This window comes from Anser brachyrhynchus, assembly GCF_964034855.1.
Source record: "Anser brachyrhynchus genome assembly, chromosome: 21".
Taxonomy (NCBI): domain Eukaryota; kingdom Metazoa; phylum Chordata; class Aves; order Anseriformes; family Anatidae; genus Anser; species Anser brachyrhynchus.
The window spans coordinates 5,064,763-5,081,929 of record NC_137714.1 but is presented as its reverse complement, the minus strand read 5'-3'; the positions used below and the strand labels follow the sequence as shown (position 1 = coordinate 5,081,929).

The following is a 17,167-nucleotide window of genomic DNA, read 5'->3' as shown; positions in this document are numbered from 1 at the left end:
ACACAGCCTTTTGCTAGTTTCTGTTCTGTCCAGAGACCAACACGCGGGGCTACCACCCCCCAGTCCTTGCACCGCTGGCTGCAGTGAGTCCGTGTATCCTAACGGTGCTGTTCTTCCTCAAGGAAATTCTCTGTGCACTCCCTTTCCTGGGCAATCACTGTCTGTCCTTCCACATTTCCACCAGCCAGTGGTCCCAATGCATGCACTACCCCTTATCCAGTCACCTCCCAGCATGCTTGAATTACTCTGTACCTGATTATTTACTTAAGTCACCATTTCCTCCACTTTTCTTTTTCTTCTACTCTCTGAATATGTACATATATCTATACGTATATAAGTTTTACAAGTAAATTTACGTTATCTTGATAAAACATGTCCTTTGGTGAGGATACCAGACATGTAATCTGATTTTTTCCCCATTCCCTTAGGTAACTTTTGGGCAATTCATTTTTGTGTCTTGGTTTTCTCCTCTTAAGGACAGAGGAAGAAAAGCCTGGGCGTGCAGAGTTGACAGTGTAATACCATTCAAAAGCCCTTTAAGCAGCACAACTGAAAGAGAGTATGTATTCTGAATGCGTTAATGATAAAAAGTAAATGTCTTTAGTAGTGCTATATTCCTAACAAACAGGAATTTGTCAAATTGGGTTGGCATTGCCACGCTCCCAGTGCTAGGTCAGAGCTTGTTTTCCCTGGGATGAGCGTTTGCTCTGATAATGCTGCTGGCTAATTGAGCAGGTTGTGCGTGTTGTCGTGAGTGTATCACAGCTGATTGCCGTATGAATAATCCTATAGGGCTTGATTAAAATTGTGAATTCACATCCGAATTTCCCCAACAAAGTTTAGGAAGTTTTGGACCTGCAGTTGGTTTAGATCAGTCCATGCTTTCCTCAGAGAGCTAGCACAGATTTGCAAAGTGAGGAAGGTCTCTTCTTCCTCTTCTCTCTTACTTTGTGGCCTGCTTGAATAAATATCTGTAAAATACAGCAGTGTTAAGCTGTTTATGAAGTTCATCGTAATTAGCAAGGCTGTGGAGGCTCTGGGTGATGAAGGTGGAGGACTGGAAGGCTCAAAATATGAGACTACGTGGAAGCCTGTGGCTGCGCACATCCGTGGCTCCGGGCTCCACTCTCCTCGCTTCCATTCAACATGCACACTGCTAGTTTGCAAGAGAGCCTAGGCACCCCAAATGTATGTGATTTAAAGAAATCCCCCCCAAAACTAAAAGCCTGTAGCACTGTGCTAGAGCCCAGAGCCCCATCATGTGAGATGCAAAAAGAAACGGTGATCCTCAAACCTTGAGCCCTGCTTGGTTTGGCCACGGGCGGTTCTCAGCGAGGGATGTATCCGGTGGCTCGTACAGACGAGCTCTGCTGCTCGCCTCTGCTAGCCCATGAGGATCACTGTCATACACCTCATGTGGCTGTGATCCTATTTCAGACCTTGTGGCCAAGAAAAGCTCTTTTGACTTTTAAATAAGAGCAAGTTACCAGCCATATTCGCAGACCAACTGCATAGCTGATGCAAAAACGCGGTTGCCCGCCTGTTTGGTAGTGTTAACCACATGGAGCAAATAGTTTCAACTCTCCTAAAACTGCTCTGGCTTCCTGTTTGCTTTGTGGTGCAATTAAGTGTGGCTTTTTCTTTTTTTTTTCTTTCTTTTTTTGAGTAAGTGGAGGATAAGAGACGGTACTTCTAGGCTTATCATTACTCCGCCTGCAGAAGCAGTGAACTGTTATTATTTACTTTTATTTATTTAGTGAAATTTATTTATTTATTTATTTTGTATTTATTTATTTAGTGAAACGTTATTATTTACTAAAATTGCCAATAGCTATGTGGCTTATGACCCAGGAGGGCAGGCACGGTGTTTTCCTCTCCAGGTGCACACTTGGCAGTTGAAAGCATTCTTGCCAGGCAATCCTGTAAAAAACAAGGTGCCACGGCCACGTTTTCTGCTTGTTGTTGTCCTCCTCCTCTTTCTCCCTCCGTCGCCTTTTCCTCTAAAAGCTGACCAGCCAATTCATCTGGGCTACAAATGGGCTGAATTCTCACACACCACGTTGGTGCAGAGAAGGGATTTGGCAGGGAGATGTTTAGGAGCTGTATATTTGGTGTTTCCAACCACGTGCGTTTGTAAAGCAATGCTGAGGAGAGCAAAGGTGCAAGAATGGGGTACCTGGAGTAGGAAAGACAAGAAACAACCTGAAAAGGGACACAAGGACAAATGCTGAGAGGAGAGCTACGAAAGGCTGATAGTTGAGACTAAAGGCTTGAAAGAGTCTTTGCTGAAGGAAAAAGGATGTGAAAAGAAAGTATTTGTATGAGCAGTCATTGTAAGTGTGATACAGTCGAAAGATGAATAGAAAACTGTGCTTTAGGTCTGGCGTTGGTAAATCTATAGAGGGCAGCAGCCCCTGGGCCCAGCCAAGTGTTGTGGGATTTTCATCCCCATCCGTTGGGAGTCTCCCCCATCCTGGGAGCTCTGGGCACTCCTTATCCCATAGAAACTTGTACCTAGAACCTGCAGTTGTGATGCAGCGTGTCTGAAAACCCTTCCCTCTTGTCCGTTTGCCTTTCTACTGGCCGCAGCTCGCAGTGTGTGTCCTTTATAATGCAGCCTGGGAGAATATCCCTGCTGGGTTTTAGTGTTTATTTATGCATGGCAAATACTAATTTTTAAAATGAAAGTCAGTTTGTGTTGTCCAACAGCTACGTCTGCGCCAGTTTTAGTGACCAATTGTTGTTCTTGGTGAGCTGCTTAGCTTGGGGCCGAGCTGTAGGTGCCGCGTGGGTACTACCAGCCCTTCTGGCCAGCGTTTTCACCGCTTCTCAATAACCCAGAGGAAACCCAACCAGCTTACCCTTCCCGTCTGCTCTTCCTGGAGGTCTCAGGTCCTTACACTAGCAGGCTGCAACTATTTTTTGGACTTTCAGTTCCCTTCTCCCTTCCCTACAGTTTGTTGTCCCATTTCTCACAGGCCATGCAGGCAAACGTCCCGTTGAGTGTTCAGCGCGGCCCTATATGTGAAACTTGGAGAGCATGAAGAGAAAAGCTGTTGGGGAAGGAAAAAAAAAAAGCGGAACAGAAACCAGAATTCCAGTAAACAGTCTGTTAAAAATATCTTCAACACATGTCAGGGGCTCCGATTTGAAATAGGCAGTTTCTGAGCTTTAGAAGGTCACGTTGAGACGTGCTGGTAGATCCGAGCAGAGCTGAAGAACGAATGTTTCGGCAGTCACATTTTGTACTGATGCTCAGATAGCCTGGGCTGCCAACTAGTAATGTTCAGGGAAAAAAATGAGTCAGATCGCAAGAATAATGAGCTTTTCTTGGATTATAACATGGAAAAAAAATGAATTTATACCTTAATCACATGCCACCGGCAGTGGAAGCTTTAGGAAAAATGGTGATTTTGGGACTCGTAAAATTGCAGGACCGGTCGGGGCAATGTGTAACCCTGACCGTGTCACGGCCAAAGGCTGTTTGTTTCCAGGGGTGGGAGCGAAATGGCCAGAGCACAGATCCACGTTCCGAATCTTGCATTATCCATGCTCCAAACCACGGCACGTTTTTTCAGATGAGCAAGCGGCCTTTGGGTATCGAATTGCTGCTGAAAATTTAATGAGACAGAGGAGAGTGATTGGTCTGCGAGCAGGGGTGACGATCTGTATCCCCAGCTGCTGCTGCTGGGGGAGCAGCTGATTTCCTACGGGTCAGGAGGTGCTGGTGCAGGGGGAGGTCTTGTGGGTGCCCCGGTGCTGCCGGGGGGGGGGTTCCTTGCTGCCGTGGGACCTGCACGACAGCCTGGGGAGGGGAAGGGTGGGGGAGAGCCTGCATGGCTGTGCTTGGTACCCAGCATAGACGTGTGCTCTGTTCCCTCTCCTGCAGGATTCCGGCCTTATTGCACACATTTCCAGATGAAGAAAGAGCAGGGGCATGGCTGAGGCTGCCAAGGAGCCCCTCCCTGGGAAGGAGTGAATCCCAAAGTATTTTCAGTCTCCCCCGTGAGTAGTTTTACCGTGCATGTGTATTCACGGCCTACCTTCGGCATCATGTTCTGTATTTAGTCCTTGAACCACTGCAGCAATGAGCCACTGCCCGCAGTTACCAGCACTGCGTGCATGATGGCAGCTGCATGGCCCTGGTGGCTGCCACACCGTGCGTTGGCCGCCAGAATTGACTTCTGCTGGGCATGTGGCATCTCCTGTTGTGTGCACACCAGTCGTGCGCACAAGCAGACACACGAGAGGTGCACACAAGCAGCTGCATGCCTTGTGCACACAGATGCATGAGTTGTGCACACGAGTTGCGCTCGCGAGTTGTGCACACAGTTGTGCACACAGACACACACATTGCACACACGAGTTGTGCGCACAAGCAGCTGCATGTGTTGTGCACAGATCGATAAGTTGCGCATGTGCAAATTGTGCACACAGATGCACGAGTTGTGCATGCACGAGTTGTGCACAGTGATGCACAAGTTGCACACAAAGTTGCACACACACATATGCAGCTGCATGTGTGCTGCACGGAGATGCATGCATTGCACACACCCGACTTGCACACAAACAATTTAATTTGCACACGCACAGTGTTGCACACACACACGATTTACACGCCCCCCCCCCCCCCCCCCCCCCAGCCGCACCCTTCCCGCAGCAGTGCCGCACCGCCGCGTAGGCCCCGGCCGCACCGCCACCCCCCCCTCCCCCCCAAAAAAAAACCCCGGCCCCCCAAACCCGTGCCCACCGCGACCGGGCAGCCCTGGGGGGCCCGCACCGGGACCGGGGCTGGGCCGGGGGGTGGGACCGGGGGCGGAGCGGGGCGGAACGGGGCCGGATCGGGGCCGCCCCCCTCCGGCAGCGGGGCCGGGAGCCCGGCGGGCACGGGCGAGCGGAGCAGGTGAGGGGGCACCGGGCGGGAGGCACAGGAGGGAGGTGTGGGGGGCTTGCAGCGGCTCCCGGCCTCGGCTAGGGCTCGGGGGGAGCCCCCGGGGGTGCCCAGGCTTGGTGCTGCCCCGGCAGGGCGAGTGGGGGCCCCCCAGAGCTCCCTGGAGCACCCCGGTGCCTCAGCGGGTGCAGGGAGTCTGGGCGAGGTGGAGCGCTCTGGGCTGTCCTTGGCAATATAAGGCTTTTTTTTTTCTTTTTTTTTTTTTTTTTCCCTTGGTGAGGAGCATCTGGGCTTCTGGTGGCGCCTGCCCATGGGAGCAGTTGGAAAAAGACCAGTTTCAGCCACCTCCTCGGTGAGGTGTTTTTGTTAGCGCCGCTTCATCCAGCTCCCGGCCGTGCCCGCGCTGGCAGCAGGCGTGCGAAGTTCCCAAAGCTCCCCGCCAGCACCCGGAGCTGCGGCCGCCTGCGTGAGCGAGGCTCGGGCACACGAGGGGACCGAACCGCAGCGGGGTCGGGTGGTCGAAGTCCCGCATCACACGCGTGTCGGGGCTGGGGAGGGAGCTTTGCGAGCCACTGGTTTGCGAGCTCCTGCTCTAACCACTACATGCACAATTTGTCGCTCGATGCCTCCTCAGGCAGCGCTGGCAGCGTAGCTGAGTGCCTGTAAACTTGCCTAAAAGGCCGCTTGAAAGTTTCCGCCGGGGCAGAGTTCTCGAGTCCTCCCGTCAGATGCTTTTCCTACCCCCCGACATTCCTCTGCCTCTCTCTGGCGATGCTGTTTTGCTTCCAGAAGGAGGTATGGCTGCCTGCTTCCGCTGCTCTTAAGGTGCCTCACCTGAGCTTCCCATCCCTTCCCTTCCTTCTGGCTGACACTTGTGGCCGTACCCAAGGCCCTGCTGAACCCAGACGAGGTGCAGCACTGCCATGCTCATGCCCGAGGAGCTCTGTGGCCCTGCCGGTATCGCCCTGCATGCATTCTGTTTTCCTCTGTCTTTCCCTGCTGACAACCCCGTTCATCATCGGCCCCGCGCGCAAACGAGGTTAGCTCCGGTTCAGATTGCATTAGTGCAGTTCTGCTTCCCGCTGCTCCTTGCTGGGATCCTGTTTTTTGGGCGTGTGCACGTGTGAGGCGGGCATGGAGCAAAGTGAACGCTCAAAATAAAGGTGTGTGTATTTCAGAAGGGGAAGAGCGGGAGCCAAGGGATTCTTTGGGTCCAGCAGTTGTTCAAGGCCTGATCCCTGTGGTCTTCCTGCAGCTAGAATGCCTCCTGGGGCAGTGGGAAGGCTCGTTGCTCCCAGTCAGTGTCTCAGGATGCTGAAGGTGCCGATTTTTACGTAAATACTGGTTTGTATCAGCCCCTCTGGTAGGGAAGGGGATGCTCTGCGGAGTTGCAGAGGCCTGAAATGTTGGGCGCGTGCATTTTCATCCCTTGCCCAGTTGTCTTGAACAGATCCTGTCGTACATCTGCTTCAGTCTAATGGTTTGTGTAAGCAAAGTAATGAGTAAAGGTGATTAATCAGGGGCTTAGAGATCTCTCATGAAAGGCATCATGGAAAAAATGCAGCTACGTGCCCTCTGTAGAGCCAGAGGAACAAAAAAGTATTGTGAGAACAACCGAATCAGTGCAGAGAACTGTGTGGCGGGATATAAAAGATCAATCTATAAAACAGAAGCTGATAATATGCAAAAGTCTTTATTTGAGTATTATATTTGGCAGAGGTAGAAGTCTGACTATGGCAAACCAAATAAAGATCACCATATTCTAAACCCAGGTTTGAGGAAATGAACCCCGAGCATACAAAAGCGTTGACTTCAGGTGTTGTTAAGGGTTTGAATGCTTCTCCCCACCTTTTCAGGGGTTTTCCTGCCTGGTTCATAGTCCAAGCCGTACACTTAGGCGTGTGTTGGAGGAGGAGGATCCAGAGGCAGAGCTGTGGTATAACTCAGGGCTGTGCTGAAGGTGCAGTGCTGTCTCAGGAACGGAAAGGGAGCACAGATGGCTTAGCACAGCTGGGACACTGACCCGTACTTTATAGAGAACTTATGGAAACTGTAAAGGAAACACTTTTGACATGTGAGAGCACAGGAGCTCTCATGTGCCAAATCTATCCTATTAACTTCTCTGAAATAAATGATGTTCAGAAGCAGCTCCAGGTCCTCTAAGCAGTCTGGAACATCCCACCTAATCCGCTGGGGCCAGGGCACAGCAGACGCTTGCACCTCTGCACCCGGCAGTCTCCCAAGCCGTGCTTCTAGCACCTTTCCCCAGCATGTGTTCATTTTTAGAAGAACAGATAGACAGGTTGTCAGAGCTGCTAAGGTCATGACAGAGCTTCTGTTGGTTGCATCCACATCCTGGTATTGAGGCCTGGGTCACAAATTCTTATGTTAGGCCACAAGGCCAAGCAATTTCAGCTGTTTTTAATATGCAGTTAAGTTGATGAGTGGCACCTGGTGCACATAACCAGCTAGCCCTGCTGAGGGGCCTTCCCCAAAGCTCCCACCTGCAGTCACTTTGAATTGCTTGCGTGTCTCTGGGGGCACGCTTGTGTGCTCGGGGAGTTTTCCCAGTCTGTTCTTTGAGGGGAATTTGCAGGTTACTTTTGCAAAAGTCTGATGCTCAAATGACTTGCCTTTGCTCGCAGTGTACAGCAGACCTCTTTCAGCCCATGACCACCACCAAAAAAGCAAGCTCAAGCTCAACACACCTTCAGAAGACCCCCTGATGTGGGTGTGCTGTGTCGGGGAGAGCACAGACGTGGTTCAGACCTGCTAAACATGTTGCTTGTGTGGTAAAGACGTGCCAAGCACATGTGTACATAAAAATTCCCGTGGTCTCCTCCCTCAGCTGAGCTGATGCCTGCAATGAAAGTGGCTTCCTGCAGTCTCCCACGCTGCACGCATCACCTGTGAGCTCCGTGCCACTCATTTCTTATAAAGTTGAAAGGTTTTTTGTAGTCTCGGGGTTTAGTAATTCTGTAATCGGTTTGTAGGCGTTAGAGCTTCCGTGTCTGTCTAACGCAGCAGCCTCGCAGAGGTTTGTGGAACACTACTCTGCGTGTGATCTTGATAGCTCGCTGCTTTTTTTTTTTCACTCAATAGCAGTTGTGTGTTGTAAACACCAGAGCTGTGGTTGATAAGTTTACAGGAGGAGATGTGTGTTAGTGTGTTTTGTGTTGACTGCTGGCTCACTAAATACCACCCAGGTAATTTCGAATGTGTCTGCTACGTTCTGCATAGGTTTGCCTTTCTGTGCACTGCACGTTCCTCAGTGTGGTACGAATTCAAAACGTGTATCATGCCTACATGCGTTACATGGCATCCAGTAACATAAGGGTTTTATGATTGTCTCATCCCATCTGCATCTCAGCTCTGTCTTGGCCATCTCTCCTCTTTGGGAAAAACACACGTTTAGTACCTTCACATTAAAGCAAGGTGAGACCTTAAGGAGGGCAAAGCAGTCTGTAGCTTTCCTGTAGAATAATCACTTGAGGCAAAGAGGGAGAGGAAGCAAAGGATTCATCCTCACCTGGAATTTTGTCTCATAATTATTTTCCTCTGCCTCTTTTTCTGCCCAGGGATGGAGAGGTCTGGGCATTGTAAGATGGATTCGTTGCCCATACGGCTCTCAGTAAGGCAGTGATTAGCACCAGTGGATGCGCCTTTCCTGATTGCTCCCCTAGGAAATGGGCCGACTCCACATCCCAAAATTACTGAGGGATTGAGGAGCAGGTGTCCACTACTAATAATTTTTGCTGCTGGTTGGACAGGGCTGAACCAGAGCAGGGGGCAGCGTGGAGTGGGTCCGTGTGTATTTTATTTCTAGTTTCATGAGAAAGTCTTTCTTACCCAGCTTTTTACTTTCCCCTTTGAAAATATTCCACAGTGCAGAAATACGTGTGAAAAGGGGATCACACTTGACTGCTGTGAGAATTGTGGGGAACAGCTTCTTGCTTAGACCCGTGGAAATCTGTTGGTGCTTGCTCGATGCTCTGGGGCCTGCGTTGTGCAACGTTCATCTCTCTTCCTCTTACATGCTCTGAGAAGTCCGAAGCGACACTGAGCCCTGCCAGCTGCGTCGTGGCTGGCCGCTCACCGCACCTCGTTCGCAGCACCTGGGGCTCCCACCACGCGTGCTTGCTTACTGTGAGAGAAAAACTTCAATTACTGCCTTCCTGTGGGCCGCGAAGAGCGGCTCTTTAGGGCAGCGGGGGTCCTGCCCCTCTCAGGAAATGGCAGAATAATGTTTTGAGCAACCTGCACCTTGCTTTCGTGTTGCCAGCTGCGCCAGCAGCGCTGTCCACGAGACGTGCTGGCTCCCTGGGGTCAGCCTGCCTGAGGGGCTCCTGCGCAGCCCGTCACTCGCAGCCCTTGCACGATGTTAGGCGTCCAGCCCAAGTGAATGCATGCCACGGGGCAGTTTTTAGGTCAGTTTTATATATAAGCAGGCCCTGAGATAGATGAGGAGGTGTTTAAGGTCCCATTTTTAATTCACATGCTCTGTGCGTGGCTCCAAAAGGTTGGTCCTGTGTGAGGGCCTGGCCTTTACTTCAGATGTACACGTTTGGCCACCCAAACAGATCAGCTGGCCGGCCAGTCCTGAAATATCCCTCTTGGACGTCGTGTGTGTAGGCCAGATTTGGGCACTCGGCTTGTCTGCCCTGCTCCTTGGCCCCTGGGGTGCCAAGTGCTGCGCGCTCCCTGACCTGAACCAGGCCTTGGGCCTAAAACAAATCCTGGAGGGCTGTGGGAGATGTGGCTGCTGGGGGAGGATTAAGTGTCGTAGGAAGGTGGAGGTGGGGGAATGTGGAAGTATTGTAGCAAGAAGACGATGTTCTGGGGTGTACGCAGTAGGAAGGCGAGGGCTGGGGAAGTCTTCTGTAAAAAGTGGGTGGCTACAGCCAGTGTAGATAAGTAGGAGCCTTAGGTAGCATGTGTACTTGCATGGGGTGCATTCTGTGGGTTTGCGTCCCACAAAAATACAGACCTCTCTTTCACCCATGCTTGCCCTGGCTTTGCGGGATGTGCAGGCCGTGCAGTAAACTAATTTCTGTCAAGTGTGGGTTGAATAACTTGAACCTCAGAGTGCCAGGCCTACAGGTCGTAACCTTACCGTAATCCAGTAATCTGTACATTCAACAGGATGAAAGATTGAGATGAAGCTGGGACTTTTAGAAATTGGCAGCTGCAAGGAGAAATCTATGTTTTCCTTTTTTATTATAGAAAAAAAGACTGCAGAAGTGAAAAGCAAAGAGTATATTTCACATGATACCAGTAGTGTAAACCCTGACAAAAAGGAGTCACACAGCATTTGGCTATTTGTAAATGGCAAAGTGTCCTAGAGAAAAGGGAATTGTGATTACTCTTTCTCATGAGGTCAGGATAGTGCAAACAAGGTTACGGCCTGGACAGCTCTGTTCTGATTTCCCAGGGCAAAAGGGGAGATGAAAGTGGGGGAGATACCTTGTCTGTCTTGGGGTGGTGCAAGATACCAGTCTGTGCAGAGCTTGCTCAATGTAACAGCTGTCACGCTGGATCAGATCTAAGGTTCATCTAGCAAAGTGCTCTGAATTTAGCTGTGAGAAGAGGAGAGATTTAGTAACAGAAGTATTAGAGGCAGCACGAGTCCAGAGGTTATCCTTCCTTTGGCATATCCACCTTGTCTTCTGTTGGAAAACATCCCTGTACATCATGAGATAATCGGTGTGATGTCTTTGGAAAGGTCCTGAGCAATTGGAACTTGGCATTGTCGTGCTGACATCTTAGGTATGGTACTTTGTGGCTGATGGGAGCTTTCTGTCAGGTAGAAATCCTCAGCAGAAGGAAGCAGCTTGGCCAAAATTGCATCTTCTGTCTCAGCTTGTCAGCAGGGTCATGGCAGTTTGCTGCTTTCGTTCCCCTTGGGAAGGGCTGAAGGAACAGGTATTCTAGAAACCTGCTGGTTTTATTGTCAATGATCAGAGGACCAGGCAAGCTTGTTTTGCTTTATTCAAACTTGTAAACCTTGCCTCCTCCCCCTTTTACTTCCCTCCCTCTTAAGGCACATGGGTGGTTTTGTGGTCTCTGTATCCGGTCCGTGTGTGATACAGCATGTGCACTGAGGAAGCAGGACAGATAAAACATAGCTCATATTTCTGGGAATCCTTGCCTCACTGCTGATGGGGAAGTGTTGTGCTCCCAGGCACTGCAGATAAGATGCTGGGCTTCTTGTCGTAGCGAAGCACAGGGCTGCCAGCAGTACTTCATGATTCGGGAGACCCAAATCTTCAGCAGCATGCTGCTTGTTTTCTCTCTAAGTTTGTACACATCTGACAGCTGCAGAGCTGCATTTTAAGCTGTGAAGTGAGCAAATTTTGTACTGATATCATGGACCGAGGATAAGTGACACTGTCAGAATTGCTCAGGGCATGTGCAGGGACAAATTTAGAACCTGCAGAGTCAGACTGGCTGCCTGTCACCTCTGGAGGAAGCTAGGATTTTATACTGCTGCAGTGTTTTGCTCATAGGCAAATGAATGGAGCTGGAGGGTTTCTCTGACTTTGAGACTGTGTCTTTATGAAGGAAACCATATGATGGCCCTCTGCCTAGAGCCTCCTGTTTTAGGTGTTCATGTGCACATTTATCCCGCGTTTGTACCTGAAAGTGCAAGGTGAAGGGATGCAAATGGAGTTAACAAACTTATTCTGAGTGCTTCAGCCTTAGCTTTCATTTTCCCTCTGCTTTTACCAGGGTGGGGACTATGCAGTGGAGTGTTATTATTTTTTGTTTAAAGATGTGTGTGTACTCAGAACCAGCAACACCTCTTTCTCCCTCTGCAGACTGGAACTGAGCTCTGGGAAAACAAAATGGAGCTTGGAGCATGTGGCCTGAGGATTACCTTACAAAGCCAGGGGTAGGGACTCATTGTTTCTGTTGACGGCTTGGTTGGAAAATGAGCTGTTGGGAAGATAGTTCTTCGGTGTCTTTGTCAAATAGAGGTGTTTAAAAGAGATTAAGAAAGGGTTGCATTGAAATAGAAGCAAATTCTATAGCAAGAATATCCCTTTGGTTTAAAGGCACTGGACTGGAAATTTGACTAAGGTGCCAATTTTCCTGAGCTATGCAGATATGCTGATCTTCCTTTCTTTAGGTCCTTTTGCACACTAAGTTTGTACAGAGCCCAGCACAGATTTGAGTTGTGCTCTTAGAAGATATTGTGCAGTGAACAGCAACATTTTTCTCTTTTCTTGCAGGTTGTAGCTAAGAAGTGAGCAGGATGCCCCCGGGCATTTACTGCCCTATGGAATTCTGGTCCAAGGGGGAAAACCAGAACATCCAGGTGGACTTTCTGCTGCCCACAGGCATATACTTGAACCTCTCTGTGTCCTGCAATGCCAGCTTGGGCACCATCAAGCAGGTAACAGCCTTGTTCCAGTCCTGTCTGCAGTCTTCTGGAACAAGGAGTCTGTTCTTGGGAACGCCAGGGGAAATGTTTTGGGTCTCAACCCAAGTTGGATTTCTTCCGTGTTGCTCCTTGTGACAGTCTCCACAATCCTAAATGTTTGTCTAGCTGCCGAGGTGCTGCTGCTGGTGCCAGTGGTGCTGGGCTTAATTCACTGGGCACTTGTCCAGCCCTGAGACATGAATCAGTTTTTGAGTAACTGTGGAATGAGGGCGGATTCACGTTGGTGACACAGGGCTCGTGGTCTGCATGTTTGATCAGTGCTTCCCTGAGCCATCCAGTCCCCACGCTGGATTTTTCATTTTGAATGCTCTCGTGTATGCAGATGCAAGGAGAAGTCACCCCAAATAGTCAAATACAAATGCTGGACTGACTCCAAGTGTTCAGGATGTCAGCACACCCGTCTCTTGCCTGACAGAAACTGAACAGTGAAAGCTGAGAACTGAGAGAGAGAATTCCATTTGAGAAATAAAACGCTGCAGTGAAACCACGTGTAAAAGGCACGATACTTTCTTGTTTCCCCGGGCAGGAGGAGGGGTAGGGGAAAGTGAAGGAAAACAGAATGGAAAAGGTTTTCTCTGCAGCAGCAACCTGGCCTAGATGAGTCACAGATCACAAGGGACAGAAGCACAGTGCCAGATTATTCCAAGTTTTCTCATACTGCAGCTTTCAGGTCAAATAAAAAAAAGGGCAAGTGGAGCTGATCGGTTCCAGCTGCTACGTTCCAGGTCTGTGTTTTACAACCAGTAGGCATGCTGGGTCACACTGGAGGCCCATTGACTGCAGAGCTGTGTCTCCTACAGCAGATGCTTAGGGAGAGTAAAGGAGTGGAATATGAACAAACACGTGGAAGTGTTGTCTGCTGGGAGCAAAGAGGCTTGGAGAACTGGATAGAGTTCAGAAGACTTTGGGAAAGTGCTTGGCTCTGTCACAAATTTGATGTTACTGGGGGCAATTTACTTAATCCACTTTTCCTTCCAGTGAGAGTAATTTCTCATTTCACCAGGCTAGCGGTCAGCAGATACTTGCTGTGAGTTATCCAGGTGAGGGTTATTTGAATACCAAGGTCAAGAGATTGACCTTGCCTGGAGCACATGGCAAGCACAAAAAAAGGAGGCCAGTTAAAGGCACTAGAAATAAATCTCCCCACAGTTCAGCAAGATTTGGAGCCCCCAGACTTGGCTGAAAAGCAGCCTGTGAGTGCAGGAATGCTGTGAGAGGTTTGGGAGAGGGAGGTTGTGGGGTGGCAGAAGGAGGAAGATGAGGTTCTGGCGGAGCAGCAGTAGTTTCACCCTGCTGTCATTCTGTCCCAGGTGGTGTGGAAGCATGCTCAGTATGAGCCGCTTTACCACATGCTCAGTGACCCCGAGGCCTACGTCTTCACATGCATCAACCAGACAGCCGAGCAGCAAGAGCTGGAGGATGAGCAGCGGCGGCTTTGTGACATCCAGCCCTTCCTACCGGTACTGCGGCTTGTGGCTCGAGAAGGCGACAGAGTCAAGAAGGTTATTAACTCCCAAATCAGCCTGCTCATTGGGAAAGGTCAGTTCCCCCACCACGGGTCTCACCAGGAGCGTGGTAGGGCTGCTGGCTGTTGGTGATGCATGCCTCTGTCCCAGCCAGCGTTCCTAAGCATGGAATAGCAATGGAGCCTGCTGAGATGGTAGATGAAATAAGCAGCATTGGTCTGTAGTGGCTCTGGTAAGGGAACAGTGTATGTGGAAACCCAGGAAGAAGGGTGATCTTCCCTGCTGGCAGACGGACATAGTAATTGCATCGTTACTCTGCCATAGTAATTACTTATTTACTCCGTGCAATTCTGCAGAGGAAATAAGCAATCATTAGTAACTTGGCTGACTCTTCTCCTTTTGACCAAATATTAAGCATGTGTTTAGGAAGATTGTTTCACAGACACTTGATTACCAAAGGGCGATTGCCCCTGTTGGGTGCAGGTGCTTATTTTGTCTTTCTCTCTTCCTCTGCATGTAGGTTTGCACGAGTTTGATTCCATGCAGGATCCAGAGGTGAATGATTTCCGCACCAAAATGTGCCAGTTCTGCGAGGAGAGAGCAGCAAAGCGGCAGCAGCTCAGCTGGGCAGCTTGGATGGAGTACAACTTTCCCTTGCAGCTGGAGCCCATGGCCAAAGGCTTTGGGACTGGACTCCTGCACACCCCCACCAAGAACATTTTTGTCAACGTCAAGTTTCAGTCTGGTGGGGTAAAGCACAAATTTTTCTGTGACGATGTTTAGCTTGTTTGTGTTTTCCCTTTGGGTACCTTTGGGCATTTGGAGACGGAATAATGTGTACGTGGACAGTGTTTCCATCTGTTCAGTGTTCATCTTCATCCTCCAGATTCCATTGCCTGTGGAGATGGTTGGGAGGGATACTTGCGCCTCCAACCAAGGGAGCTGTTCCCCTTCCTGACCATGCGTTGGGTGTACTGGTTAGCTGGTAGCTGAGGTTGCTGCATGCACACGTGGTGGAAAGCTTTTTGTTTATGGGTGGAAGAGAAGCACAGAACCAAATGTACGCCTTTCCTTTTGAAGCCCAAGAGTCCGCTCAGCTCATGCTCAGCGTATGCTGCTCGCAGACATTGGTCTGTGTTGCCCATGGCCCTTGTTCTTGCCTGCTACCCTTAATTAATGTGAGTTTCGCATGTTTTGCCTGGGCATGAAGCAGAAGCCACCCCCAGGGGAGAATGGCCTTTGGGAGCAGTGTGTTTGAGCACGATGACCCTAGCCACAATCTGCCTTGATGATATTATGAAGATTTTTAACGGCTAGCATAGCACCCACATGTGCTGGTGATACTGCTTATACTGGACTTGAAGTTCTTGATTTCCAGCCCTGTGCTTGCACTGCTGAAACACGTTTCTGCCCAGTTTGGCAAACATCCCTACTTATTTGCTAATGCATTTGTGGGGGGATAGGGTGCCTCCCTATCCTTCCCTTCATTGTCAGCAACAGGAATGCTGTTACCTCCCTGCTGAGCTATTGCTGCTTCTTGTGCTGATTTCAGCCCTTTGCTGGTATTTGACGGTCCGTGCTATGTTGTTGGGATTGCAGGAGAGCTTCACTTTCCAGATCGCCCCAGATGAGTTCCCCATCACGTTAATGAGCTACGCTATCAAGAAGCAGGCTACCGTCTTCCGCCATGAGACAATGGAAAGCCCGGAGGACTATACCCTGCAGGTGAATGGGAAGTACGAATATCTGTATGGAAACTACCCCCTGTACCAGTTCCAGGTGAGCCTTTTGTCTTCCTTTATCAGTGAGTCTGTTCCCCTTTGCGCTCTTGCAAGGAGGGTGCGTTGAGACATGTCCTCCATCAAGGAGATGTTGCTGTTTACAGGAATGCAGCATATTGATGGCAGGACCTGCGTGCTGCTTGGGGCCAGGGGTACTTCTAGCAACCTGACAGGTCCTTATGGTGTGGGGGGCTAGTGATCTAGCTTGTCCCTGGGTAGCAAGTGCAGTGTAAATAAGTGCATTTATACATTATGGTTCTGGAAATGTCTGCTTGCTTGCATGGTGGGCTGGAGGTTTGCTTCCTGGAATTTGGGCAAGTATAATCCCCTATCCTGCGTTCACCTGGCAGGGCAAACTGCAGCTGGGAGTGCTGAATCCTTCTCAGCAGCTTCCCTTAATGCAGCCATAGGAGTCTGTTGCTGTAATGCTGGTTATAAGGCATGTCACATGCATGTTATAAGGCTCTGGCAGTGTGAGTCCAGGGAGATGCTGGATTAAAAAGCAACAGGAGATAAATTAAAACTGAGTTTTGATTGTTACTGTGTCCTTTCCATGTTTTCTTTCCACCTGTTTCTGCTTTGGGCAGTTCTGATTTGCTTGACTGCTCATGCCTGCCTGGCTCTGTTTCATCCGTGCTGACTCTTCTGTCTTTGCAGTATATTCGCAGCTGCCTGCACCGAGGCCTAACACCCCACCTGACCATGGTGCACTCGTCCACTATCATTGCTATGAGAGATGAGCAGATCAACTGCATTGCCAACACCCCAAAGATGTCTCCGAAGCCTCCCCCACTCCCCAAGAAAAAGGTAAAAGGGCACAGTGACCCCACCAGGTCACCCTGAACTCACATGGCAATGCTGATGAAGTCTTGGAACAGCAGCTGGTTCTTCCTGCCACTCCTGGGGCAGGTTATTCACTAGGGTCCAAGAGCTGGGGGTTTCCAATCAACCTTCCAGCTCCCTCCACAAGTGCCCGAGTTGTCACAGCCTTCATACTGCCCACCTGCAGCGTCACGCTCTTTTCTCTTGGGGCAAAAAGCGTGTGATGAGCCATGAGGTCTTGCCATAGCTTGAGAAGTCTTTGTTGCATCTGTTTCTGATCTGAACCCTTTCCTCTTTCTAGCCAAACTACAGTTCTCTCTGGTCCTTAGAGCAGCCTTTCTACATTGAGCTGGTGCAAGGCAGCAAGGTCAATGCAGATGAGAGAATGAAGGTAGGTACCGGCTCAGTTTGGGGTTTTGGTTTTGTGTTTTGGCTTTCTTGCTTTCCTGGTTGCCTCGGTCTTGTTTGTGTGTGGTGAGGAAGGCAGGGGCTGATCGCTCGATCTCATGTGATCCTCATCATGCTTCATTCAGCCCTCGGGCAGCTTCTGAGCTGCAGCACAACAGGAAGGGGAAGGCAACTTGCTAACCAGCAGCACAGCAGCAGAGCAATGCGTTCTTAGAAACACTCCTCTACAAGAGCTTCTGAGTAGCAAACAGTGCTGCTCCCCTGCAGTGATGCTGCTTGACAGAGGTGTGGAGGGGCAGGGAAGTCTGCAGAAAGCAGAGGAAGGGAAATTCAGCTCTGAGAAGAGAGAATGATG

The 17,167-nt window shown here is 50.0% G+C and overlaps 1 protein-coding gene across 6 annotated transcripts in view; it reads left to right on the top strand.

Moving 5' to 3' along the window:
- Nucleotides 1-17,167, top strand: part of PIK3CD (phosphatidylinositol-4,5-bisphosphate 3-kinase catalytic subunit delta) — a 48,977-nt gene that overhangs the window by 10,462 nt on the left and 21,348 nt on the right. For 2 of the 6 annotated variants that reach the window (XR_013941308.1, XM_080563673.1), the window contains exons 1-9: nucleotides 471-559; nucleotides 3,890-4,005; nucleotides 11,710-11,783; nucleotides 12,124-12,287; nucleotides 13,646-13,874; nucleotides 14,322-14,551; nucleotides 15,401-15,580; nucleotides 16,240-16,389; nucleotides 16,706-16,795. Coding sequence is in view for 5 of the 6 variants with exons in the window: in XM_080563673.1 (XP_080419799.1) it covers nucleotides 12,147-12,287; nucleotides 13,646-13,874; nucleotides 14,322-14,551; nucleotides 15,401-15,580; nucleotides 16,240-16,389; nucleotides 16,706-16,795 (1,020 nt within the window). In the remaining variant the exon portion in view is untranslated. Of the gene's footprint in view, nucleotides 1-470; nucleotides 560-3,889; nucleotides 4,006-4,801; nucleotides 4,904-11,709; nucleotides 11,784-12,123; nucleotides 12,288-12,319; nucleotides 12,833-13,645; nucleotides 13,875-14,321; nucleotides 14,552-15,400; nucleotides 15,581-16,239; nucleotides 16,390-16,705; nucleotides 16,796-17,167 lie in introns of those variants that run through there. The other 4 variants (XM_080563675.1, XM_080563674.1, XM_080563676.1 and 1 more) reach the window with 4 other exon arrangements.